Source organism: Vipera berus (genome assembly GCF_964194415.1).
Source record: "Vipera berus genome assembly, chromosome: 15".
Taxonomy (NCBI): Eukaryota; Metazoa; Chordata; class Lepidosauria; order Squamata; family Viperidae; genus Vipera; species Vipera berus.
Genome location: NC_138218.1, coordinates 9,400,722 through 9,428,375, shown reverse-complemented (window position 1 = coordinate 9,428,375; position 27,654 = coordinate 9,400,722). Strand labels below are relative to the sequence as shown.

The following is a 27,654-nucleotide window of genomic DNA, read 5'->3' as shown; positions in this document are numbered from 1 at the left end:
CTCAGTTTTTTGCCGACCTCGGAAGGATGGAAGGCCGCGGTGAAGCTGCAGAGCTGACCTGCAATGCTGCAATTTCTAACCCCTGCACCCTCCTTCCTCCTCCTCCTCCTCCTCCTCCTTCTTCCGTACAGGCTCCCGGGGGCAAATGAGGGCCCGTCTCACCCGGTTGCCCGATGCGGTGAAGAAATGCTGGGCAGGAATGGGGAGGCTGACTCTTCCGTCGTCCAGATTCGTCACAGCAGCAGCAGCAGCAGCAGCAAAGGCAACAGCGGTGGATCCAGTCCAGAGGAGCACCTGGCTGAGCGAGCCGGCCCCTTCAACAGCTGCTGGGAGGCCTCTGGGCGACAAGAGCCCCCTTCGGCCCGCAGCCGACTGACCGTGGGCTCGTTCCCGAGTTCGGAGAGCTTTCTGGGCATGAAAGCTCGCGAACTCTTCCGCAACAAAAGCGAAAGCCAGTGTGACGAAGACGGGGCGGTCATCCAGAGCCTCTGTGGCACTTTGAAGACCGAATTGTGCAAAGGGCCCGGCCTAGAAGCCCGGGGAGCCTTGCCCCCTTGCCCGTGTCCCGCCGAACCCACCTCCTCTCCCCATAATCAAGAAAGCGTCGAATCGCTTCACATAATGGACTACAACGAATCCCATCACGGTCATAGCTAAGCCGGGAAGCGTGGGGAGAGGGGGAAGAAAAAATAATAATAATCAGTGTTAACTTTTCATAATCTCAGCCTTGGGAGAGCGAACGTCGGAGCGCATGTGTTTTTTTAAATTCCAAGCTTTCACGTTTCGTTCTAGAACCCGTGGACTCCTGCCGCGGCCAAAATGGACCGGTTTGTTTCGTTTGGGGCAGGTGGAACTTGGCTGAGTGAATGCAGAACGGATGCCAGATCTGGAAGGGCCAAAGAGCTCGGTCGCCCCTCCCCGTGCCATCTTTGATGCCCCCCCCTTTATACTTGTTCCTTAACTTGGGGTGGTGACAGCTGAGGGTTTTCGACTCCTGGTTTGCCCTTTTGCCTCCCACCGGACGAACTTTTGTGCAATAGGTTAGCAGGCCCCTCTGAGCGAACTGGGGGTGTGGGTGGGGGGTTGTGTGCTTAATCTGAAGGGACTGCGCCCCACCAGTTTTCAATCAGGGCTGGTAGCCATCTTGCTCCCACCACTCAGCCCCTTTTTTCGCAGGGGACTGGGGTGGACAGTTCTCCGCCAAAGTAAGATTTTTTTAAAAGAGTTTGCCCATCATGAGTACGCCGGACTTTGATGACGATGTGGTTTTAAAATCCTACCTTTAGGATTTCGATCTACATTCCCCTCCTGCTTTTTAAAACAACAACAACAACAACACACACACACACACACACAAACAGAAAAGGGGGGTATATCTCCCCTGCCCTGCACATTTTCTCTGCTGGAATATTTTTTTGTTTTGTTTTCGTTTCCTTACGAGTCATTTTGGAAGCTGCCCAGCAGAGCAAACCCCAACCCACCCCAAAATATTCTGGAAACACTATTTCTCTTTATACTTTATTCTCTTTAGCTGTGTTTCTCTCTAGTCTGATAAGCTGATCACGACCCGACTTGAGCTTTGTTAAGGAAGACGCAGCCTTCTCGATCGGTGAGTGTTTTATAACGGTAGCACCCAAAAGTTTATGGGGGAAACCACGGGAAGATAAATCAGTTGTCTCCCCAATCGTCTGTCCTGCTCCCCCCCCCGCGTCTCCTCAAAAACGAGAAGACACTCCTTTGCTGGTTTTGTGTTCCATCTGAAACCCCCCCCCCCCCCAAAATGAGTTTTTTATCATCCAATCTCTGGTTTCTCCTAAGAGGCTTATGATCTCTTGCTAGTGGCTGCCGCCAAAACGCATCGGTCTGAAGCACTTATGGGGATTTGCCTCCATTGGAACTGGGTGTGTGCATGCAGGCACATGGATTAGACCTGTGACAATTTCCCCACCATCACCACCATCCTCAAAACCTTCGTGGTTTTTGGATACTAATGTGGCCCTTGCTTAAATGCTCCCCCCCCCCACTCGTTTGCACGGTGTCTCTTTCACGAAGATGCGCTTCGCTTTGGGTGGAGAGCATGACACCTTGATTCTTAAAACCACACGGGGCACCCCCTCTGCCCCTTCCGTTTCCTAACATCTTCTACCCCCTTTGTCACAAAGCCAGCCTGGGGAGGACCTTCTCGTCAGAAAAAGCTGCTAAGGTATACCCCAAAATTGCCATCTCTTGCTTTTCCTCCAGTGGGCCTTCGTAGATTTCTTAAACCAAGCCCTTTTTATTATTGTTATTATTATTATTAAAAAAGACTCCTCCCTCTCCCTCTCTCTCTCTTCAACCCTTCCTTGAGGCTTCCCTAAACAGTTGGTGAATTTAAATAGCGGTTGTCTGAGCAGGAAAAAACACGGTGAGCCTTGCAATGGGATTTAATGAGGGTGCGTTCAGGTGAGCGGTGCGAGACCAGAGTGTCAGGAAAAATTGCGAGCTGCCTTGTTTTTATCCTTTCCAAGCTCGCTCACTCTCTTTTTTAAAAAAAATGGATGGGCTGAAGAGGTGTGGCTGATGGGGGCTGTAGTGCTGTCCAGATACGAGCTCAGAGACTTGAATGCTGTTCTCTGGGGTTGAAGCTCCCATTGCTTAAAGCAGAGGTCTCCAAACTTGGGCGCTTTTTAAGACTTGTGGGACAGCCGGCCATTCTGGAGAGTTGGAAGTCCACAAGTCTTTCAAAAAATGGCCAGGTTTGGTTGGAGACCCCTGCCGTAACGGAAGAAAGAAAAGTTCATTTCTCCCCACCCCTACCCCACAATTCTACTCCTAAAATTGATTTAATTTTAACTGCTCTGTGCTCAAAGCTAAGGCTGGCCTTTTTTCAGCCCAGGCAGAATAGTTTTTTTTTAAAACCTCTCTTATTCCACAGGGGTATTCCCACTGGGATAGCCCCCCCGTCCTCGTGGTCCTTCGCAACTGGGGCTTTCAAACCTGGCCGCTGGAAGTCCACAAGTCTTCCAAGTTGCAAATGTTTGGAGACCCCTGTTCCGCACCGTCTCACTCTGGCGCACAGGTGGATTTGCAGATCCCCTTTAGCTCACTTATAGGGGCTGATTTTTCGCTTCCCTATCCTTGGTACTGGGGGTTCGGGTTGTCTTTCCACCCACCCTTAAAGGGGGCCCCCAACCTGATTTCTCATTTTAGCTATCTGGATTTGGAAATACATTCATGGGGGGGTTGTCTTTTATCGGGAAGCAAGTTCCGCTTTTTCAACTGCAGGCAGTCCTAGATTTAATTGAAAGGATCTCTTTTTGTTGTTGTTGTTGTCGTCGTCAGTGGTCAAAATAATCTGTCTTTTCCTCCTCCCCAAGGTTAGAACTGGCTCCTTCATTTGCTTTTCGAAAAGAGGCAAATGACCTTATAATGATGAATTAGTGGAATTTACCCCATCCCATTTTTCCCAGCAGGCCACAGAAAAGATGGAGGAATCACTCTGGGTATCCTTATCAAAGCAACTCTGAATCACGGATGTGTAGCGTACATAATGAAGTTCTTGTTTTGGGGGTGTTTTTTTTTTGCAATTTTGTGGAAGGGGGGGGGGGAAGAAAAGTTCTCGTTAGCGAAGCTGAAAAATAATCCTTGTTTTTTTTTCCTTTAAGAGAAAAAAGAAAAAAAAACCTGACTGTTTTTAGTTAAATCTTTTGAGAAAGAGAGAGAGAGAGAGAGAGAGAGAGAGAGAGAGAGAGAGAGAGAACGAAACCAAGCTGTCTAAACAGGAAATGTTTCCTGCATCGCTCTCTTTGTAAGCATGATTTAAACACAAAAATAAATGACTTTTTTTAAAAAAAAAGGGGGGGGAAAGGGGGGGGAAAGCCACAGCGATGATGGAAGTGATGCTATGAAATGGTACAATCGAAACTTAAAATATTTCACAAGCAAAACCGAACCGAGGGTGTTTTGCTGACATTAACTAGAATGTTCTAATACATCAAGGCAGTTGCTTGTGTTTAACTGTGAACAAATTAAAATATATATATATATATATTGTTTTTCATTCATCTTAGGGTTGAGAGGGGTTTTTTTTTTCACCCCACCCTTCAGAATAAACCACCTAGTTGGAAGCCACCTTGGCTGGCTTGTGTAAATAACCATATTTTTGGGGGGGTGGGAAACGGAACAGGATTGAAAACTGCAGCCTGTTCCGTTCCAGACAGCCAATGGGAAAGAAAAGGGCTTTTTTTTTTAAAAAAAATAGAGAATTAGACAACCATTTGACCAGGATAGTAAGGTCTCCTGCCTTAAGCAGGCAGTTGGACTAGAAGACCTCTGGGGCTCCCTATGTGTTCTATGTTCTTTTTCACAAGACCCACCACAAAACTGTTAAATGGTCAGCAGAACAAAAACTTCCAGCAGGCTAGTGGTTATACTGGATGGAGAGAGGAAATAGAATTATTTTTCCGGTGGCTTCGAATTTCCTGGGCATCTAGAGAAATGTAATTTAGCAACTGGTGTCTGGAAGGCTAAAACATATAAAGGAACGGTTCCAGGAACTGGATAATCTCTAGTTTAATGAAAAAAGAAGAACTAGGGGAGACATGATAGCAGTCTTCCAATATCTCAGGGGTTGCCACAATGAAGAGGGTGGGGTCCACCTATTCTCCCAAGGCAGGACAAGAAGCAACGGATGGAAACTCATCCAGAAGAGAAGCAACCTGGAACTAAGGAGAAATTTCCTGACGGGGAGGACAATTAATCGGTGTTGTGGGTGCTCCATCCCTGGAGGTTTTTAAGGAGAGATTGGACAGCCATTTGTCTGAAATTGGTTAGGGTCTCCTGATGGAGCATGGGGCTGGAATGGAAGACCACCGAGGTCCCTTCCAACTCTGCTAACCCTGTTCTCTTCTTGTATTTCTGCTAATCCAGTTCAGAATATCACTTGCGCCTTACAGGCAGTACTCAACATACAACCATCCATTTAGGGATGCAATCCCAAAGGAAGGAAGATCAAAAAGTAATCCCGGATCAACTCTTTCTCGGCAACGTGCCAAGGGTGGTAGGATCTAGAGATGGGAATGGCGGAAAAACACATTTTTGTTTCTCCTTTATAAAGTTTTTGCTGCTTTCTCCTTTCTGGGTGCAGCTCAGGCTTCTCAAAATTGTTTTATGGTATCGAACTTGGCTCCGAACAAGGGGAAGGAATGCTAAATCCGATTTTTTCAAACTGGACTGGGCTTTTATGAGAGATTAAAAGCTTGGGGGGGAAACCCCGCAATTTTCTATCATTTGAACTTTTGCCTCTTGATCAAACATTCCAGAATCTCTTTTTTTAAAACAACAAAAAACAAACAGGTTCTGGGGTTTTTTTTCCTAGTGAAAAAAATAATAATGAAACTGCTGTAAAGTATCTTCAGGCAATTTTCCCCGTATTCCGTTTTGAATCTTTTACCTCCTTTTAAGTTCAGCCTTTGGAGGGATTCAAAGGGACGCCAGCCATCCCTGGTTTGCAAACCTTAAGAACAGGGCGGTTAAAAAGATCCCGTTTAATATCTGGACTTCTGGCTGAAAAGGTGTAGGAGAGTTGTTTTATCGGCAGCTGAAGAAATCTTTGACACCAAACACATGCCTTCTTTTTTTGAAAAAGGGGGGGGGAAGTCTCCACGCTAGTTTAATATTCAAAGAGTCTCTTTCTCACCTGGATCAAACTGATTAAATATGTATTACGGAGGAGAGAGAGAGAGAAAGCCAGCAAGATACAAAAAGAAAAATAAATCGCTACTCTTGCTTTCTTGTGCTAAGCAGAATAGCCGGGGTAGTTCTATAAAAAGCACCATAAATAATAAACATTTTCATGCCACAGGACCTGGAGGTGCAGGTTGAAAGAGCTCAATTATTCATCGATTTCGAAGAGAAGAAACGCTCCACTATCCTTGGCGCGTTTTGGCTTTCCAAGGCGTCGGAAGGGGAAACATGTTTTTAAGGAGAAGGCAATCTTTTTAAGACTGGTACCATACAGGCGGTTCTCCAGTTATAACCGTTTTGTTCAGTGACCGTTCAAAGTTACGAGGCCACGGAAAGAAGGGCTTTACAACCGGCCTCAACGCTTCACGGCTGTTAGGGCATCTCCACATCTATGGGATGAGAATTGGGGCACTTGGCAACTGGCGTGCACTGCTGCCTGTTGCGGCGTCCCGGGAGGGCCGCACGCTCCCCCTTTGCGACCCTTCCCAGATAGCAAGGCCAATGAGGGAACCTGGGGTTCGCTGAGCGGCCATGTGGCTCGCTTCACGGCGAAAAGGGTGCGGCTCGTTCAACCACGGCCTGCTTCAGCAATGGACGTTCCATTCCCGATTGGTCATAAGTTGAGGATTTACCTGTATCCTCTGATCGGTGGGAAGACCGTGACGCTGTAATAAGCGTTCCTGAGCACCTCCGTGGGAAAGTAGGGTTTTTAATTCCTGCTCTCATAAACGCCACACACACAAAAAAAAATCCGGCACACACCCTCTTTGCTGAACCCCCAAAATGCCTGAATATTAAAGGGAGCATTGATCTAGTCCCAATCCTTTCTCGGCAATATTCTTGACAGATACTCGCCTAAAACTACACAGCTCCGATAAGGGTGAGTCCCATCTGCTGGGACAGCGATCCCACCGTTAAAAAAGACCGCGTGACTGTTACAGATAGTCCTCGACTCAGCGACCCTTCGTTTAGCGACTGCTCAGAGTTAAAACAACACTGGAAAGGGTGACGTGGGGCCGTTCCTCACCCTTAATGACCGTCGTAGCATCCTTGATGGTGACGTGATCAAAATTCGGACACTTGGCAACTGGCTCCGGTTTAGGACGGTCGCGGATTCACGATTCCGCTTTTATTGCGACCTTCCGACAGGCAAAGGCGGGGCGGGCGGGAGGGAAAGCCAGATGCTCTTCACAACTGCGAAGTAAATAACTGCCGTGATTTCCTTGTGGCAAGAAAGTTCTTAAAAACGGGGCAAACCCCACTTAATAACCATCTGGCTTAGCAACAGAAATTTGGGGCTCCGTTGTCATAAGTCAGGGACTTTTCTGGTTTAGCAGATCCCAGAAATAAACAAGCCATCCAGGATGGCTTGAATGGGGGCAAAGTTGGCCTTTTGGGAGAAAAACCACAGTGGTCTAGAAAAAACACCCAACCCTATCGCAGCTTTAACAAGAAGGATTTTTCATTGTCATCAAGTCGAGGGCTACCTGTACAAGGAAAATCGGGATTTTTTCCCCCCAAACTGCTCCGAGCTTTCGGTCAACCAAACCACGGGTCGCTCCAGCAAACCCACCCGCCCGTGGTTAGTTTGTGGTTCAGCGTCTCACCACCACCCCCATTGCAAAATGGGGGCTGGCGGGGGTTCCTGCAAGGCTTTATCTACTGGCCACGAGCCACCTTTGGTCTGAACATTTTAGCAAAGAGCATTAAATGCAAGGGAAATGGCTTTATTCAGAAGCGTCTTCGGGTTGGAAGCAAAAAAAAGGCAGAGGTAGTTTTAAGAAGCCTGTGAGAAGGTGGAAAACAAAAAAAACCACAATCAGACCCAAAGAGCAGAACTGGGAGATCAAATATTGCAGGCGTCTTTTTAAACATTTTTTTTTAAAAAAAACAGTTTTCTGCCCCTGTGGTGGACACGGAGAAGGAAGAGAACGGAGTTTTCCAATAGCGAAGTTCCAGCTTTCCAATGCATGTTGGTTTCGGGTTGCAAAATGTATAAGGTGGCTTCCCCAAAATTAACAATCTGCAGTTTACGTCTTCCAGGAAAATGTTGCAGGATCCAATCTGAGTTGGTCGCTGGGACCAAAGGTTTATTTTTCCAAGCTTTCGGACTTGTGTTGCTATCTCCAGAATGTGTGCGTTGGGCTGTTCTACCTGTTTGTATTTACGGTGCCCAGTGCACTCATTCCCTGAGGATGGGCTTCAGAACAAGGCAGAAACCTTGGAAGAATAAACCTTTCCATCCCGGGGACCGACTCAGATTGAATCTTGCAATCTGCTGCTGCTTCTGCTCCCTGATCACCAAGGTCCTGATTTAAGTACGTCTGCTCTGGGATCAGGTTTGGAAAGCCAGTGGGAGACCTACACAAGGGAACGGGCTCTAGGGCTGCACATGGTTTTGACCAGGAGTAGGGTGGAGATTTGGCTGGAAGGTAAAATTTGATCTAGTTGCCCTCAGAACCGAACGATTCAACCGGATTGCCCGATGGAAGACAGCCTGATCAACTTGCCCAAGTATGGACAGGCTTCTAAAGTTCAACAAGGTTGACTTGATGGGGACTCCCCCCAGTCAACTGAGAATCAGACCACCAAATCCAACAGGTTTTTGACCGGTGAAATCTTATTTCTGATTCCCTCCCCCCCCAAAAAAACATAGAATCATCCATGGGAACAGGTCTTCCTAACTCCCCAGCCTACATGTCGGTTGATCCATTGGCCAACGCATTCTTGAGTTCAAGATAGTTGGCTTAAGTGGTGATTCCGTTCAATGCTGCTTGGGCTCCTGCGTTTACGCCACCAACAACAAAAAAATGCAAATCGGAGCAGGGTTGTGATCCACATCCAGCCAGGACCCTGAGCGGGCTGTGAAAAAGGATCCTACGAAGGCAAGGCCCACGGCTGATTGACACAACTGAGCGTGGCCTGTCTTTTCTGCACCGCTCTCAGAAAAGGCCATCGCTGAAGCAGTTCCAGGGAGACTAAATTTTAATTTCTAGACACCATGCAAATGTGCGGGTCGTGCCGTTTTCCTGCCCCCCTCCAGCTCACACGCCTCTATTTAGTTGGGTTTGGTTGGGTTCAAAAAGCGTTTTTACCAGGCGGTTTCCAGGGACCGTCCAGGAATTTTTGAATGGCTCGCCCAAGGCCGCCCATCTGTTTTATTTTAGCCGCCCGCCTATTCTCCCGCTTCTGAGCCTTATCCACCAAGCTGAGCTTGGTCTGGCAAGCCTCGGTGACGAACGTGGGCCGGCCGGACAGGTTGAAGCCCTTCTTGGTCCGGGTTGGCAAGTTTATCTGCTGGAGGATGGCCGCTTTGCGGGCACTCACGCTCTGGAGCATGTTTCGCGGGAGCTTCTCCGTGTGGGCCACCCACTCCTTCATGCAGTCCAGGACGATGGGGATGAGGCTCACCACCCCGCCGTAATGGTTCCGGGCTTCGTCGCAGCTGAGATGGTTGACCACGTCGTGAGGGTATCTGCGGTGCGAGGAGGAGGAAAGAAAGATAAGAGAAGGAAAAAGAATTACATAGAGGTGAAGAAATTATAGGGCAAAGGGGGGAAAGGAGAAGGATTTATATGGAGAAGGGGAAGAGAAGGAATTAGGAGGAGAAGCAGAGAAGGAGAAAGCAGGAGAAGGAATTATATGAAGAAGGAGAGGAGAAGGAATTAAAAGGAGGAGGAAAATTGGAGGAAGGAGGAGAAGGAATTAGAGAAGCGGAGAAGGAGAAAGAAGGAGAAGGAATTATATAAAGGGGAGAAGGAGAAAAGGAAGGAGTTATATGAAGAAGGGAAGGAGAAGAAAAGAGAAGAAGGAATTAGAAGCAGGAGGAGAAGGAATTATATGGAGAAGGAAAAGGAGAAACAATTATTCTGTGGAGGAGGAGAAGGAGAAGAATGATGAACTTCAACTTTCCAATCAGCTGATCCAACGTGGGCACACCATGCTATGCTCTGGCCCCTTTGCCACGCTCTTCCGCAAACTCTCCTGGAGGCTGAGAGCTGCTGGCTTTTGGGATCAACCACCCACAGTCAAGAAATGCGCCACAGACTAACACACCGCAATCAAGTTCAGACACATCAAAGGCCACGGTGCGTCTTTCCCTAGAAAAGATCGGGATCATGCAAACCCTAACTTTGCCAAGCACACTCTGTGGATGTTGGACTTCGAAGGAGAGGAAGCGCATGGAGGCTTCGGGAGCTTTGGCGTTGGAGAAGGCTCCTGAGAATATGTGGATGGTCAAGGAAACAAACCCGGGGATCGTTCAATAAAGCCAATCGGATCTTTCACCCTGGGCGCCATGGACATGGGCTCAAATTATTCTACTTGGAAGACGTTATGTGAGGACCTAGCTCTGATGCTGGGAAAGGTGGACGGAAAGAGAAGACAGAACGTAGAATAATAAAGAGTTGGAAGGGATCTTGGAGATCTTCCCGGAGCATTCCAGACAAATGGCTGTCTTGAAAGCCTCCAGTGATGGAGCACCCACAACTTTTAGAGGCAGGTTGTTCCATTGGTTGATTGCCCTCACTTAAAATTTCTTCTTAATTCTAGGTTGCTTCTCTCCACTGCTTCCTGTCCTGCCTTCTGGTGCTTTGGAAAGAAGTTTGACACACACACACACCAGTCTTTGTAGGATCCCCTCAAATATTGGAACACTGCTGGTCATGTCTCCTTTTCATTAGACTAGACTAGACTAGACTAGACGCTGGAAGGGACCTTGGAGATCTTCTAGTCCAGCCCTCCACTTAAGCAGGAGAACCTATACCATCTCAGACAAATGACTGTCTGGCCTCTTCTTTAAAATCTCCACAATTTCTGGAGGCAAGCTGTTCCACTGGTTAATTGTCCTCACTGTCATAGACATACCCAATTGTTATAACCATTCTTCGTATGTTTTAGCCTCCAGCTCCCTAATCATTCTTGTTTCTCTTCTCTGCACTCTTTCCAGAGCCTCAACATCTTTTTTATATTGTGGTGACCAGAATTGGAAGAAGAAGAGAACTACCAGGATCACAGCTGGATGGATGCAGTTACACTACTTGATGGGGTCACCACTGGAAGACCCAGAAGACCAGGTTAAGGACAGATCCTCCTAGTTCTTTGTGGTGCCCAGACGTTGCAAGTGACTCGAAGGAACATAAGTCAACCAATCCTCCACAAACACTCATATTTTGTGGCTTGTAAGCCATGGTTCCCAGGTCTCTGTTTTGTGTTTGTGGAAGACTGAAAGCTCAGAAGATTAAACTTCTGGTCTTGGTGACCAACCTAGGTTGGGGTCCTGGAAAGAACTGTGCTCAACCTGGCGGTGTGATGCAGCTCATTTCAGAGTTATGCGGATGGAGTGTGTGTTCCCCCCCCCCAAAAATACGTTTTTACTCATTCTCAGATCGTTAAGCCCTCCGGAGTCATGGATCTGAGACGCACGACTCCGTCAATGCTAGTTAAATCTCTAAGGAAGCTAACTTAAGGCCTTCTGCAAGGCTAGGGCGTGGAGGGGACAAGAGGGACTAGAAACTTACTTAGCCCGGAGGCCACTGAGGTCGTTGCTGTGGCTGACGTACATCTTGCACTTCTCCAAGATGGCGTTGGTGGTGCTGTTTCCAGGGTGCAGGGACTCCAGCCTTTGGCAAAGCTTGTGCAGTTCACAGCAGATGTTGAGAAACATCAGGAGGATGCGTTTGTCGGTGGTATTGTTGCAATAGTGGTCCATGTACGTCTGCACCTGTTGGACAAGCAGTGAAAGGATGGGCAATGTAGCTGGGTCCTCGGCTTCATTTAGAGACCATTCAGAGTTACAGCAGCACTGAAAATAGGGTCAGGGGATCAAAATTGGAAATTGAAACCATTGTATTTGTGACGGTCGCAGCGTCCCGGGGAGATCACGTGATCCCCTTTTGCCACCTTGAGGAAGCCGCATTCATTTTAACAACCGTGCTGCTAACTTAACATCTGCAGTGATTCGCTTAACAGCCGTGGCAAGAAAGGTCGTCAAATGGGGCGAAATTCACTTAAACAGCCGTTTTGCTTAGTGAAAGGTAGGAAATTTTGGGGCGCAGTTACTGGCCGTAAGCCGAGGACTCCCTGTATTTACAGACCGTGTTGACACGTCACAATCTGGCAGGCAACGCAAGGCACGCTTAACCTCGCTTCTATTAAGAGGGGGGCTTCAACTAAGCGTGCTGCACACACACCCCTCCCACCCGCCCCCCCATTTCTTTGTCACTTTGTCACCCAGAGCCAGAGGGAAATTCATTAACCAGATTAAGCCCATCGAAGGAAGGCAGTCTGTCTCCAAGCCGGCTTTGCAGTTTGTGGTTTGCGCTTCGGAGCAGAGCTGCAAAAAACCGCAACTTTTGCAAAAAAAAAAACAAACACACACACACACACACACACACACACACACACACACAAAAACTGGTCATTATCTAGCGAGTTTTGCTCCCCACCATCCCTCTTCCTCCCTCCCTCCGTGAAAAGTTAGGAAGAGAGAAAGTTTCAGGGGAAGATAATGGGGTGCAGAGGTTGCTGTCTCCAATCCGAGACTGGCCGGCATTGTGTTGCAAACCGCAATCCTCAGTTGGCTGCTGGATGGGTCTCAGGTCAGCTGTAATAGCAGGCAGTCTGGTTCCTGCACCAGAGCGGTTCCTGGGTTGTTCCTGGGCTTAATTGGATCCCGGGGTGACCAGCTCAGCAGAAAAAGAAAGGAAAAGAGAAGGGGGGGTGTGGGGGAGAGAGACCTCCTTTTAAAGTGGCCCCACCAGATTCAAACTCTTCTTCCTGACTCCTCAGCTGCTCCCAAGCCTGGTGGGGCAATGTAGTAGATCAAAATAAAATCTCTTTTTCTCTCTCTCTCTCTTCCTCTCTCTTTGTGTGTGTGTGTGTGTGTGTGTGTGTGTGTGTGTGTGTGTGTGTCTTTGGAAAAAGAAAGTCTTGTGCTAGTAGACACAGCTCCAAGGTTTGGGGTTCCTTGCAGACGGGGGGGGGAGAAGGTGACGTGGGCCTGCCCCCCACACACACTCAGCTCCGTGGTTGTTAAGCCTTGGGTTACGATAATTCAGCTGCTGTGGTTATTTGTGTCCTCTTTTTTTGCTTCTTTCTTCCGCGAGGATCCGCTGATCAAAATTTATGGGACGGATGGGTGGATGGTAGACAGATGAGAGGAAATGGATGGATAAGAGAGAGAGAAGACCTAGACCTAGATAGATGAAATGGATAGCTATGTAGACAAGATGATTAGAGAGAGATTAGGTAGAGAGGTAGACAGACAGACAGACATAGATGAGAGAGAGAGAGAGAGAGAGAGAGAGAGAGAGAGAGAGAGAGAGAGAGAGGGTGGATGTATGGATAACAGAGATATGAATGGTTGAGTGATAGTCCAGCCCAGACCTACAGGTTGACTCAATGAGATCCTTCATTTTTTTTCTTCTTTTAAAAGAGTTACTTCAAAGATAATCCATATAGGTTGTCTTCTCCTCCTGCTCCTTCATCATCTTCATCTTCATCTTCCTTCCTTCCTTCCTTCCTTCCTTCCTTCCTTCCTTCCTTCCTTCCTTCCTTCCTTCCTTCCTTCCTTCCTTCCTTCCTTCCTTCCTCTCACTTAAAGAGTTGACATTTCTTTTTAACGTGAGTCCCCATAGTCCGGAAAATAAAATAAAAATCCCACCTGCCTCCATTCATCATGCTGCTTTAGCAGACACTTCTACATCCATCACGGCCCCCTCGGCTACAGAGCCGTTACTTTTAATAGGCACTTTCAAATGCTATCGCTGCTGCCCCGTGGGAACGCCCCGGTGGGGCGAGGGGGGGACACTGCCACGTTCTCCATTTCAAGTTTTGGAGGAGAAAGTTTTCAGGAAGTCAAGAAAAGGAGATGAGTCCAGTCTTCACATGCATTCATTCTGTTTTTTTTTTGTTTTTATTCATTAGGTCAAAACAATCCAAAGGCAAAAATGGCTTTTTAATTGTTTTGTGTTAGGTTTCTATCTGTGTAAGTAAGCTGCCAGAGTCACTGAGAGAGAGTTGGGCGGTTATGTAAATTTTGAGAAGGAAGGAAGGAAGGAAGGAAGGAAGGAAGGAAGAAAGAAAGAAAGAGGAAAAAAGGAAGAAAGAGGAAGAAAGAGGAAGGAAGGTAAGAAAGAAAGAAAGAAAGAAAGAAAGAAAGAAAGAAAGAGGAAGGAAAGAAAGAAAGAAAGAAAGAAAGAAAGAAAGAAAGAAAGAAAGAAAGAAAGAAAGAAATCAGGAAATTTCTTATTTCTAGGTTGCTTCTCTCCTTTTTTTAATTTCCATCCATTACTTCTTATCCTAATAAATCTCTTTGGAGATTCTCTGTCATCCAGGTCATGGTTGTCCCAAAGCTGCTTTGTTGTTGTTTTTTTCCTTTTCCTTTCAAAAGGCAACTGGACTTTTGTTTTTTTTGTTTTTCTCCGAAAACCTTTCACTTCTCATTCTGAGAAGCTTCTCCAGTTCTGACGTAACGGTGGAGAAAACGGAAGGATTTCTATTCCTTGCAGTCCTCTGGTCATTGGCACTCCTTCCGAGAGTCGCCGAGGCCCCTTGGAGGTTTATCTGTACCTTCTCCCGTGCGTGTGCGCTCGCACGCACACACACACGTGTCTGTGCGTGTGGGAGAGAGACGAATCCTGTAGGCAGAACTGAAGCAGCTTCTCGGACAAGAAGCAAAAACCTCCTCTAGCACCACAAGGAAGTCCAGTTGCCTTGGGAAAAAGCCGCTTTTGGAGAACAGATTGATCCCCTTTTCTCCAAAGACTTTGCTCATCTCCCCATCTGCCCCTCAGTTCGGTCACCCCAGCTTTACGTCCAAGAGTGGCGGCAGGTGCCGGACCCCCCTTACCTGCCCAATGCTGGACACAGGCTTAATTTTATCATGGGCGTTTTCTCGGACGTGTTCCAGGGCAGCGATGAAGGTGAACTGCTGCTGCTGGAAGATTTTATACGTCTGTTCAATGCTCCGAAGGCTTTCCTTGATTTCATTCATTTTTCCCCCCCTCCTAGAAGGGAGAGAAGCAAGCCAGGCGTTAGTTGCAAAGCAGGAGGTCCTCAACCTGCGGCAATTCGCTTAGCTGACCGTTCAAAGTCACTACAGCGGCCCTGGAAAAAAAAGTGCATTTTTACACACTTACCACCTTTCCGGCACCCCCCCCCCCCGGTCACGGGATCAAAATTCAGAGGCGTGGCAACCGACTCACATTTATGACGGTCGCGGTGTCCCTGGGGTGTGTGTGTGTGTGTGTGTGAGACGCAATCCCCTTTGGGGACCTTCTGACAAGCAAAGTCAAGGGGGACGTTGGATATGAGATGCGCGGCAGATAAACTTTGTAAATAAATAAGCAAGCGCAGAGGCAGTCCTTGATGCGTGCCCGATTTTAGAAACTTGTTGCCGATTGTTAAGGGAGTCGCTGCTGTTGGGGAAATGAAGGACAGATATTCTTTGCAGTCACCCGAATATAAATCCTTCCCGTTCGTTTAGTCAGAACCGAAGAAGCTCCTTGAGTGAGAAGCAAAACATTTTCAAGGGGAAAAAAAACACACACACAAGAAAGTCCGGTTGCTTTTTGGAAAAAGCACCGTTGGGAGAACCGTGAGCTGGGTGAATTGAGAATCTTCCACTGACACTCTGCACGTGTGAATCCACCCCGTTTAGGAGAATAACAAGAATTGGGAGGGACCCCGGAGGTCTTCTAGTCCAACCCCCTGTATCATTTCAGACAAGGGGTTGTCCGATCTCATCTTAAAATGCAATTCACTGATGGAAATATTGTCAGTGGGGAGATATTTTTTTTCTTAAGCTCCATCCGTGCCCTTTTGGAAAGGCCCCCAGTTTACCTTTTATTATTATAATTATTTTTATTTATTATTATTTTAATTCCATTTATATCCCGCCCTTCTCCGAAGACTCAGGGCGGCTTACAAGCTTAGCAGTAGCCTTCATTCTATGTATATGCCTGCTTATTAGGGCTATACATAGAATGAAGGCTACTGCTAAGCTTGTAAGCCGCCCTGAGTCTTCGGAGAAGGGCGGGATATAAATGGAATTAAAATAATAATAAATTATTTTGATTTATGTAGCCGTCGATCTAACATACGTGTCTCTAGGTGTAATGTGCTTAAAATTGTCTCACTTCCCTCCAGGAAAAGTGCAGACTTGAATGTCCTGTGAGAAGTTGATAAGCTGCTTATCTCTCATTAAAATAGAGCTTCTCCGTTGATTTGAACCCAGAGCAAAAGGGATCTCTTTGATGAGCTGAGGATTCAGCGCCTCTTGGGGGGAAAAAAACTACTACAGGCACGGAAGTGAAAGCAAAGACTCCGGAATGTTCTCAGGATCGGAACTCAGGACCGGCGGCATGGAAAGCCCTCCCCCCCATACCGATCCGCCCGCGGAAAGGGCACCATCCAGCGTTCCTTCGGCGTTCCAGCTCCCCCTGCCAGGTAGGCTGGGCTCACCTTTATTCTTCTCCCCGATTCTTCTGCATGTCCCGGAGTCGCTGCTGCTGCTGCTGCCGGCGACCATCCGGATGGATCCAGCGGCTTCTTTACTCCCCCGCCCGCCTCTTTGCAAGCCCGAGGCGAGCCGGGCAATTGTTACACGCGTCTCCCGGGCAACCGAGGGGCGGGACCCTTGCTCAGCCGCCACGCCCCCCACCCCCACCCCCACCCCCTTACACATGGGGACTAGCCAAGGAAAGCCCGGGGGGAGCCCGGCTTTTTGCAAAAAAAAAAAAAAAAAACAAGCTCCGCCGAGCCTCCAAAGCCAGGAGCAGTCTATCCGCCAACCAGCTAGGGCTTTGGCCGTTGCTGGAGCCCAGCAAGCGGAAGGTTGGCAGGTTAGGTATCTCTTTGCTGCCCAACTGTCTTCTTCCCTTTGCCTTGCTGGGTGTGGGTGGGTGGGGAGGGCTCCCCCGAGGCACGTAGTCGGCTGCTGCTGCCTCTTGCTGGTGCGCAAGGTTTTAACGGGGGAAGAGAGAGAGGTGCAATAGAAGCTGGGGGCGGTGTGTGTGCGTGGAGAGTCCCTCGTGCGAGCTTGAAATGTGACTGCGTTCACACAACCCGGGAGAAACCCGTGCAGGCAAAGGAAAAAGCCAGTCCTGCGTTGAACGCGTGCAAAAAAAAAAAAAAAGCTCGAGCGATGAAGCCTGGGCGAAGCGGTTTTTTTTTGTTTTTTGGCCTCTCGGCCGCCCTCTAGCGGCCAACCCCGTCGCCGCAACCCAGTCTCTTTTGCCCAGCCAGCCGGCGGCGTGTGAGGCCTGTCGCTCGGTGATGACGCCACCGCGGGCGAAGCTCGTCTCCTTCTAGCAGCGTCGCAGCCTAGCGACGCGCGGTTGCTAGGGGCGCCATGGATGCTACCAAGAGGCCTTTGTATATCCCCCCAATGATGGGGCTCTACGCGGAGAAGCACCGTCTTTTCGAAATGATGCAGGTGAGGGGAAGAGGGTGCAAAGGTGATTGCAAAAGTGGGAAGCTGCTTTAGGTGCGGCTAAAAAGTTTGTTCCTACCTAGAAGTCTGGCCCTAAATCTTTTTTTTAATACTTTTTAAAGATCTTTATTTTTTTTAGCTCGCCTTTATTATCTTTATAATTAACCCGAAGTAACAAATCTACCTAACATTCCTTCTTGCTCTTATTTTCCCCACAACAACAACCCGGTGAGGTGGGCTGAGCGGAGATAAAACGACAGGCTCAAAGTCACCCAGGCAGCATTAGAACTCAGGATCACAACGCTGAGCAACGGCATCATAAACAATCACGTTCCCGCACAATAATTGTGGGTTCTTCCGCTGACTGATAGAAGTCCAATAAAGAAATTAATTGCAAGGTAGTTTTTTGAAATGTTGACAAACCTGGAAGCAACATTGGGCTGAGAAAGTAACATTTTAAAGAGTGAGTTAAAAACATCACAAAACTTCTGTTTTTGTTGCAGCTTTTTGTTACTGTTGTTAGAAACAAGACTTTCCAATTGCAGATCCACTAATGCCCTAGACTTCTGATTTATTTTTTTTATTGTTAGAAGTCCTTGTGTAATATAAACCAGGAAGCTTTTTCCCCTGAATCAATAACATGAGCAGAGTTGCTAATAATTTGTTTGTTAAGAAGATTCAGAGCGGAACAGGTAAATGGAGAGGATCGTATGTACAGATTTTGCCTTGTAGACGAGGAAGAAAAAAAATTGCTTTCTTTTGCAAAGCTGGACATTCGGAAGTTCCATTAAGGGGACTGGAAAAAAAATGAATAAAGGCCATAAAGCAGGGGTCTTCAAACTCTGCCCTTTTATGACTTATGGACTTCAACTCCCAGAATTCCTCAGCCAGGGCTGAGTTTGAAGACCCCTGTCATAAGGCATTGCTTCAAAGTGTAAGACTATTCAGAAAACATGCTTAGCAATTTCTCTTCTGGATTTACACAACTTTAAGATATGCAAATAGCTTGCTAAGTTGCAAGAACAACAACAACAACAACCACCACCCAGAAAACAAGATTAAAACTAAGTGTTTCTGACACGGACAGATATTCTGTGATTGCAAGAGCTATTCTATATAAATCAAATATTAGTGCAGGTTCGAGTCCCACCAGGCTCAAGGTTGACTCAGCCTTCCATCCTTCCGAGGTAGGTAAAATAAGGACCCAGATTGTTGGGGGCAATAAGCTGACTTTGTAAAAATGCTGCTTGGGGGGGGCGAAAGCCCTAATAAGCAGGCATATACATAGAATGAAGGCTATTGCTAAGCACATTGGTTTGTGCTTCTTAGATTGTAAGCCGCCCTGAGTCTTCGGAGAAGGGCGGGATACAAATGGGATTTATATATATATATATATATAAATCAGCTAAATCAAGGAACTACCAGATCAAACAAACAATGAAACAACAATCTAATCAAGGAATTACCAAGAAGAAAGTAACATCCCTACTAACAGTAGCAAGGCAACTCCTGTATATAAACAAGAGAGCAAACACCGCTCTTTTCTAGCACTGATGATGTTACCTAGTTGGGTAATGAAACATCTTCAAGAAAACCAACCAAGCTCAAGAAGCACCAAGGGCCCACAATCCTCCTCCTCCTCCATTCTGCCCTCCCTTCTAGCACTGATGATGTTACCCAGTTGGGTCATGAAATGCCTGCAAGAAAGCAAGAGTTGGGTAGTGTAAACATTTAATTAATTCAATAGTCCAGCATTTATTTCTCAAGTGGCATTGTAGCTGTTTATAAAAACAGGGGCTCATAAATGCACCTGCTTTTCATCGGAGGGCTTTTCCTAGTTAATTCTGACTTGGCAAACTTTTGGATTGGTGGAAAAAAAGTTTTGAACAGGGACCAGAAATTGCTTCCTTGTTACTCAGTCCATTTGATTCTTTTCTAGGATTTGCTGGGAAATTTGCTAGTCCACCGGCCGGAGAACCCCCTAGACTTCTTGATAAGGCAGTTAAAATTCAGCAACTGTGACGGTGAGTAAGCAGGGCGATGGTTGCAATGCGGTCGGGCCTCTGTCTGTATTGGAAATGATTTGCTAAAATTTTGAGCAGTTTTCCCAAACTGGAGTGAACGAGTGCATCTTTCAGAATTGATCGTTGTCGGCTGGGGATTGTGGAGGTTGCCTCGTTCCCAAACATCTTTAGGATTCCAGATGGGCAAGAAGTTTTAGAAGAGGTTTGTTCACACTTGGCAACTTTAAAATGTGTGGAACGCAACTCCCAGAATTCCCCAGCCAGCGCGCTTCAAGATACTTGGACTTCAACTCCCAGAATTCCCCAGCTGGTCTAGTGGTTTAGAAGCCTTGTTAAATAAGTGAAGATACAACTCCATCCCCGTCAAATAAAAATCAAGAGCCGATAGACAAGGAAGAAGAGCGGAAGAGGAATTTCTGTAAGTCTGATTTAATAGCATTTTCTTTTTCTTAATCTTGAAGAAGGAGCTGGCTGCTTTGGAAGACGGAGGGTAACCCTCCCCTTCGCTTCATTAAAGTCATCAGCAAAGCTATGAATTTTCATGATTTCTGCTCGAAAGTCAGTTTTCACCCAAGAGAAGATTTCAAGCAGAGATGTAGAAGCAAAAAAAAAAAGGGGGGGGGAAATTAAAAGAAAAAAAGTATTCCTGTCATGAAGTCAAAAATGATTTTAATTCGTCATAAATTCTAAAGCGAAGTGTAGAAAAGGGAGATATCCTCTCTCAATTCTTCACAAAAGCAGTAGTAGTAATTTAGACCTAAATTCGTGGAGAAGGATAAAGCTGGTGAGGATTTAAAACCAGAGAGGTAACACAGCACAACAAATGCGAATTGCAATGGTTTTGTTGAGTAATTCGCCAGAGTTTTTGGCTTGCTTATAACATTATGCCAGAATTTGGTCAAACCCAGACTTTTTCCTGGTTTACAGCTTACTCAAAAGCCAAACTCTGTCCTGGTTTACAGCTTACATAATAGATGATAGATAATAAATAACAGGTAATAGATAATAAAAGATAATAGATAGATAATGGAATAAGAAGCAAAGGAGAAAGCGGGGTCTTTTCCACTGGTTCCCGGAACAGCTTTCTTTTCAGAGATACCAAAAATATTCCATTTTTTCTGATCTGCCTCCAGCAGGCATCTGACTCCATAGCATCCACAAACCCGGATCTTAATCTGTGAAACTGCACAATTTTCAGGAGAAACTGACTTCTACTTCCGCTGATTGGTTGGCTGGCTGGTGAAATTTTATTGATTAAATTCGTACAGCCGCCCGTTTCCCCGCTGTGACCCTGGGCTGCCTACAGAAAGATAACCTTCAAAACGCGAAAACGACAACAAGCCACACAACTATTAAAGCAGTTTGGGAACTGTATCCTACTCTTTGTCAGTCAGGAACTCTTGTTGAAATATTTCTCTGACATGTTTTAAATTTTAAATCCAGTTCTTTTGAAAATAAAAGTATTTAGCTAATTAATTTTTCTCTGTTCGCCATGATCCCAGGATAAGTCAGGATGGTTCGAGGCCTTAAAAATGGGTGGTGGTGGTGGTGTCAGCCTCTATTTAAATTCTTTATTGAATTTTGGCTGTTATGAATTAATTGCATTTTTTTTATTAAAAAAAAAAGCCGGGGAGGCTTTATCAGAACATCTGTATCTTCCTGTGGAGGAATTCACTTTTCGTTCCTCTCCCCTTCAAAAATCCATGACATATGTTTAGGGACGGTGGAAGATTTTTTATTTTTTTTTACCAGCGTGCAAATGTGTAAATCAATGTATTTGCTACGTCTGCTTAGCTGCTCCTAAGCAAAAGGAAAAGCAGATTTAGTACAAAGCGAACGTTTATAGTTGCCCTGGGCAATATTAAAGCATGATACGGTGTGTATAATGATACGTTTCTCTTTTTTTTTTTTATCAAACGTTTGTCCACGAAAGGAGTGTATTAAAGCTTCAGTACCTCCGGGTTTTGGACTGAATTTTAAATCAGGCTTCCTACTTAAACCTCAAAAGGATCTGGAGCTAGAAAGCGTCTTTTTAATTTTTTTTCCCCCCTCTGTTTGCTTTGAAGCCGGTGGAAGAAGTTGATTAGTGTTGGCACCAAAGCACATTTCCGATGACTCTGTTTATAAATAATTCCTCATTACCAGGCTGAAGTTTCAAGGTGTTAAAAAATTCTAAGGGAGGGGGGGGGGGCGGGGAACAGAAGAAGAAAAAAAGGAGAAAGGAAAAACGAAGAAGACGGAAAAAGAGAAATTTTTAAAAAAGCTGTGTGTTTTAATCTGATTTGGAAAGAATTTAGGTGATGAAACAGCTTAATGTACCTTGGTTAAGATATTCTTTTCCCGATCCTTTTCAAAACCAATAAGTCAAGGAACGTTGCCTTAAAACTCCCAAGTCAAGAGAGCTTTGTTCAGATGAATTTGTAATCTGAGGATTTTGCTCTTGATTTTAAAAGTTGTCCAGTTTAGTGTTAAAAATACTTGCCAAGCTTTTGGGGGGGGGAATGAAATGGCTCAGCACCGTTCTTCTTCCTAAGCTACCGTTCAAGATCAGACCAGGCTGTCTTTCCTTGTTATTATTTTCTATTTTAATTGGTCATTTTAGTTTATTATTTTAGATTGGAGTGCTTCATCGTTGCTATTATTTTAGCGTGTATCGTCTTCGTTGTTTTAGATTTTGGTTTGTTATTGGAGTTTTGCTTTTTATTGCATATTTTGATTTATTGTATTGTGTATTTTAATTTGTTTTTTTTATTGCTTTAAATTTCCAGTTTTTTATTTGAGTTGGTCTCGCTTTATATTTTAGTCTACTTTATTATATATTGTCATCATTATTTTTTTGTTCCTTTAGATATTAGTTTATCATTTGTGTTTATTTTGCTTTTTGTCCTGTGTTTTTATTTCTCTATATATTTTAGTACATTTTTCATTGTTTCGGATTACTTGAATTTGTTTCTTTTTATTATATATTTTAGTTTATTTTAGTATTGAATTTATTTTGCTCTCTTAGTTTATCTAGTTTTATTTAGTTTAGTTTAATTTAGTTTATTATTTTCCATTTTAGTTTATTGTTTCCTTTCTTTTTTCAATTTTTTTTTAAAGCCATTACAGTCTTTTTGCCTCTTGTCTGTTTGCAGAAAACGTCCTTAAAGGAACCATAGAAACGAAAGCAGTAGGGCCATTTCAAAAATAAATAATAAAAACAAAAACCTATCATTAATTTTTTTTAAAAAAACAACACAGTATCAAAATGAATGTAGCAATATTAATGTAGTTAATTTAAAAGCCCTTCGGTTCATATTGCCCCTTAAGCCAGATTAGGACTTAACTAGGTTCTTTGGCTCCTACAACGTGAGACGCCGATGGCCAAGTTCCCACAACCACATCACACCCACTCCATGGTAGCTGAGTCGTGTGAACGCAGCTCTGCATCAGGGAGAAAAGAAAAGTGGATTCCTCCCCCTCCCCAGCGCCGCCCCACCCCCACCCCCCAATTTTCTCTCTTCAAATGTCACTCCTGATCCCATCTTAGTAACATTTCTCCCCTCCCCCAAACCTGACTAGATTCCCTTTTCTTCATTCAGACATCTCCCGTAAATCCTGGCTTGAATTCTCAGGCCTTCTGCCCTATTTTAATCCTCAAATTAGCCACGATCCTCAAGAGGGGAGACTTGGAGTTTCGCTCAGGGAGGAAACTTAAATTCGCAGGCCCGCAGGACCAAATAATAATAATAATAATAATAATAATAATAATAATAATAATAATAATAACAACAACAACAACAACAACAACAACAACAACAACAACAACAACAACAACAATAAGGATAGAAACTTGAGGATGTTCCTCGTGCTTTTCATTGTGCTCCGAACGAAAAGGTGCGTGCTCCCGCAGACAACCCCTTCCCACAAACACAAAGGAAGCTGAGATCAGGGAGAATTGGAGATGAGGTTTCTGAGCAAGGGCACGAAGAACTGAGGCGGGTAACACGCTCGTCTCCAGTGGCCAAGAAAAAGGCTTGCTTGCCCGCGCCACAAGAACCTGGAAACTGTTCAAGGGGTCTTCTGCTTCTAAGCTCACCCCGAGAGGAAGCTAGTCACAAGCACCAGACGTGAGAAGAAAAACAAATGTTCTCCGTTGCTTTCCAAGAGGCAAAAGGAAAAAAGAAAAAATCTTGTCTGGGCTGGCTCGTGGCACGAGGAGAACACAGAATAGCAGAAAGGGAAGGGGCCTCGGAGATCTTCTAGTCCAGCCCCCTGCTCCAAGGAAGAGTCCTCGTACCATCTCAGACAAATGGTTGTCCAATCTCTTCTTGAAAACCTATAGATGATGATGGAGGAGGAGGAAGGATGGATGGATGGATGGATGGATGGATAGACAGACAGGCAGACATACAAACTAGTTCATTTGGAGGAGAGGGCCTTTTTAAGTTTACATGATTATAGGTAGGTAGACAGGTAAATATTGCTAAGCACATTGATTTGTGCTTTAAATTGTAAGCCACCCTGAGTCTTCGGAGAAGGGCGGGATATAAATGGGATTTAAAAAAAAATAGACAGATTGATGGAGAGAGACAGATATAGAGGTAGACACAGACAGATACTTAGATAGACAGATAATAGATGATGGGTAGACAGGTAGGTAGGTAGGCAGGCAGGCAGACAGACAGATAGATGATAGATAGATAGATAGATAGATAGATAGATAGATAGATAGATAGATAGATAGATAGATAGATAGATAGATAGATAGATAGACAGATAGATAGACAGACAGATCTAATACGCTGGAAGGGACATCGGGGGGGTTTCCTGCAGGAGACCCTACACCATTCCAGACCAATGGTTGTCCAGCCTCTTCTTGAAAGCCTCCAGTGTTGGAGCACCCACCACTTCTGGAGGCAAGGAGTTCCACTGGTTAATTGTTCTGACTGTCAGGAGATTTCTAGGTTGCTTCTCTCTTTGATAATCTTCCACCTGTTACTTCTTGTCCTGTGCTTTAGCAAAAAGTCCAACCTCCTTCTTCTCTGTGACAGCCCCTCAAGTCCTGGAAGACTGACCCAGCTCTGTAGCAATGGAGAATCTTGACAATTCTTGTTCTTTTTTTTTTTCTCCATAGCTCCAAGGATCTTTCTACTTGGCCCTCCAGCCTCTGGGAAAACTACTATTGTGAGTATCTCCCCCTTCTCTATCCATATATCTCCTTCTCCTCCTTTCTTTCTTCCTTCTCTTTGTCCACCACTCCTTCTTCTCCACCATTTCCTCCTCCTCCTCCTCCTCCTCCTCCTCTATATAATTCCTTCTCCTTCTTTTCCTTTTTCTTCTCCTTCCATGATCACTACACAAATGGTGGTAAGTCCAAGACTCCTCCTCCTCCTCCTCCTCCACCACCACCACCACCTTCCTCATTCTTTCCTCCTTCTCCTTAATAATAATAATTAATAATAATAATAATAATAATAATAATAATAATAATAATAATAATAATAATAAAGTTGGAAGGGACTTTGGAGGTCATCTAGTCCAACTCTCTTCCTCCTTCTCCTCCTCCTCCTCCTTCCTCATTCTTTCCTTCTCCTTCTCCCTCCTCCTCTTCCCCTCCTGAAGACCTGGCTCTTTGAGGCTGAGAGTTTTAATTGGGGTTTTTATATTTCTACTTTAGGGACTGAATTTAATCATTTTTAATTGTTTTTTTATTTATTTTTGTATCGATGTTTTTAAACACCTTGTAAACCGCCCTGAGTCCTACGGGAAAAGGGCGGTATATAAATCTAATAAAATCTAAATCTAAATCTCCCCCCTCCTCCTTCACAAGGTTTCCCAGGAAAAAGTCACCCTACCTAGGCCGCCATAGTCGCCCCTTCAAAACCCCCACTTCTCTCCTGAATTCATCCCCTTTGGAGGGAGCAAAACAGCCTCTTCAAATGATGAGAATTTGTTGGCCATCCTTGTTGGCCGTCCTAACGACCGACCGACCGGTTCAAAGCAACAGAAGGCCCTGTTGCTTTTACGCCAAACAGAAGTTCAGATGTTCTTTCAGTGCCCTTGCTCTGATCTCTTCAGACCTTTGGTATTGGACGACCCGGGCTTTGATTTATTTATTAACAGCGGAAGGGTTCTCGGCTAAAAGGGGAAGCTGCTGCTGTAAAGCCGGAAAAGGCCAGCTCTTTTCACCGCGCTCCCTTACTGATTTTATTCATCTCTTTACCAAACCGCATTAAATTGAATTCACATTAAAGCAGCCCGGTTAAATAGGTGACAGCCTCGGCTTGAAACATCCAGGCAAATATGTCTGGTATTGAACAGACCTATTTTCCGGCCGCCACAAATGTCACCATCCCAAATTCCCATTGTGTCAAATTTTAAGAGTCGTTTCTCCTCCTCCTCCTCCTCCTCTCTTTTAAACCAGCCGTTCGTGCATCATTTTGACTTTTTCTCTGAGCACCGTGGGGTTCTTTTCCGAGCAGCCCCACCCCCACTCCTAACAAATGAAAAACTCCGACCACACAGAGGTTTTTTTTTTTATTTTCTTCAAATATTCTTGGCAAAGACATTTTTTTCCCCCCTCCACCTCACCCCTCTCCCGTTCACTTCTCCCACCGTGTGTCTCCCTGCAGGCAATGTGGCTGAGTAAACAATTGATAATCCCCCGTATTTCCCGGGAGAATTTGTTAACCAATGAATGGTCAACCCTATCAAGTGAAGTGCAAGGATATCGGGAGAGAAAGCAGGTATGTTTCCAGACGTAACAAGGCCATTCCCCGCGTGCAGGGGGGCGGGGGGGAAAAATAAATTGCGGCGTTTGCCAAGCTTTTCGGCAAGCGCACGACGAGGGGTCCAATTACCCGCGTTCGTTTGCATCAAGGATGGCTCCCGGGCGCCCATCGGAGTCCGTGATAAGAGGCTCACAGTGTCTGTGTTCTCAGGTAGGCCAGACAGGAAACACAACCAGATTAACTAATTCTATTTTATTCTAAGGCTACATTCACAGAAGCTTGCAAGTCTGAAAGTGCAAATTTCGCACGCACGCACACACACACACAGACACACACCCCGACTCTCTTTTATAGCCCAGGAAACAAGGGGTGGGGTGGGGTGGGTTTCTTATCAGTCTCTTGCCCCATCCCTTATGCAGCTCTGGGCTATGCAGTCTCTTAAAAGCACCAGGCTAGAAAGCAGGAGATTGTGAGTTCAAGTCCTGCCTTAGCTATGAAAGCCAGCTGGGTGATCTTGGGCCAGTCACCAGGAGACCGAGAATTCTAGTCCCGCCTTAGGTGTGAAAACTGACTTGGTAACTTTGGGCCAATCATTAGGAGATTGTCAGTTCTAGTCCCGCCTTAGGGATGAAAACCAGTTGGGTGACTTTAGGCCAATTGCCAGGAGACGGTGAGTTCTAGTCCTGCTTTTGGCATGGAAGCCGGTTGGTCCACTTTGAGCCAGTCCTCAGGAGACAGTAAGTTCTAGTCCTGCCCTAGGCATGAAAACTGGTCGGGTGACTTTGAGCCAATTACCAGGAGACGGTGAGTTCTAGTCCCGTCTTGTCTGTGAAAGCCAGCTGGGTGGCTTTGGGCCAATCACGGTGAGTTCTAGTCCCACCTTTGGCAGGAAAGCTGGCGGGGTGACTTTGCCCAACCCAGGAGGGTTGTTGTTATGGGGAAAAATAGGACAAGGATATGTGTGTTGGATATCTTCGTCGCCTTGAGTTATTTGTACAAATAGCCAAGGCAGGATACAAATGAAATGAATTTTTCTTTTTCTTTTTGGATACCTGGGTGTGCCGTTTTCTCGCTCCTTCAGTCACGGCTCACCCCGGCCAATTTTGCGCCCTCTTTTTTTAAATTCATCTTGAACAAAAAAACCCAGAGCAACTTTTCTTCCTGGAGGCCAACGACGGATTTTTTTCATTTCATTCACAACAACAACAAAAAAAACCTCAATTGACTTGGAGGGTACACCCCCCCACTCCACACACACACACACACACACACACACACACACACACACACGTATGCCCAAACACACAGCCGTGTTTGTGAGCAGGAAGGAGGGAGGGGGAAAAAATCCCCTTTGGCTTAATTACTCTCATTATTAGCATATTTCAGGCTAATCAGCTGTGCTTTCAAGGATGCCCTGTAGGACACATGAAAGGCAAGGGAGACCTGGCAAAAATCAGACGTGGCAGGGTAGGGAAGGGCTAATGAAATCGACAAGCGGCACTTTAGGCCTCTCCCTGGCTCAGCTGGCATCTGTGGAGAGTGGTTTTCCCGCAACTCTCGCGGCCCTTCAAAGGAATGAATCGAAAAGCCCAACTTTCGAACCATATGGCGAGACTTTTAAGAGTTCTCTCCGGGCGCTGTCCGTGGTGCTGCTTTCCTACCTCTGATTGAGAAAGACTAGGTATTTATTTTATGGGTGGATTAGATTTTTTATCCCTGGGTAAGCAACTCGAGGTGGCCAACTCACACCGTCTCACTG

The 27,654-nt window shown here is 45.7% G+C and overlaps 3 protein-coding genes across 24 annotated transcripts in view; 2 read left to right on the top strand and 1 right to left on the bottom strand.

The window, feature by feature from the left end:
• The window catches only part of TSC1 (TSC complex subunit 1), a 37,346-nt gene extending 21,292 nt beyond the window's left edge, over positions 1–16,054 (top strand). For 6 of the 15 annotated variants that reach the window (XM_081339726.1, XM_081339725.1, XM_081339728.1 and 3 more), the window contains 2 exons: positions 132–1,609; positions 3,453–3,739. In XM_081339726.1, the coding sequence (XP_081195852.1) occupies positions 132–657 (526 nt within the window). In that variant the 3' untranslated portion in view covers positions 658–1,609; positions 3,453–3,739. Of the gene's footprint in view, positions 1–131; positions 1,610–3,449; positions 3,740–10,672; positions 10,800–15,936 lie in introns of those variants that run through there. The other 9 variants (XM_081339723.1, XM_081339724.1, XM_081339716.1 and 6 more) reach the window with 9 other exon arrangements.
• On the bottom strand, positions 8,046–15,702 carry SPACA9 (sperm acrosome associated 9). The gene is made up of 3 exons (XM_081339741.1): positions 14,576–15,702; positions 11,244–11,446; positions 8,046–9,199 (listed from the first exon to the last, which is right to left on the bottom strand). The coding sequence occupies exons 1-3, from the start codon at positions 14,717–14,719 to the stop codon at positions 8,803–8,805; spliced, it is 744 nt and encodes a 247-aa protein (XP_081195867.1). The 5' UTR covers positions 14,720–15,702; the 3' UTR covers positions 8,046–8,802.
• A 12-nt stretch (positions 16,055–16,066) lies between the features above and the next one.
• The window catches only part of AK8 (adenylate kinase 8), a 48,024-nt gene continuing 36,436 nt past the window's right edge, over positions 16,067–27,654 (top strand). The window contains exons 1-5 of one of the 8 annotated variants that reach the window (XM_081339732.1): positions 16,067–16,173; positions 16,968–17,161; positions 19,098–19,182; positions 24,299–24,348; positions 25,797–25,910. In XM_081339732.1, coding sequence (XP_081195858.1) covers positions 17,078–17,161; positions 19,098–19,182; positions 24,299–24,348; positions 25,797–25,910 — 333 coding nt within the window. In that variant the 5' untranslated portion in view covers positions 16,067–16,173; positions 16,968–17,077. Of the gene's footprint in view, positions 16,174–16,710; positions 17,162–17,211; positions 17,557–19,097; positions 19,183–22,950; positions 23,059–24,298; positions 24,349–25,796; positions 25,911–27,654 lie in introns of those variants that run through there. The other 7 variants (XM_081339733.1, XM_081339738.1, XM_081339739.1 and 4 more) reach the window with 7 other exon arrangements.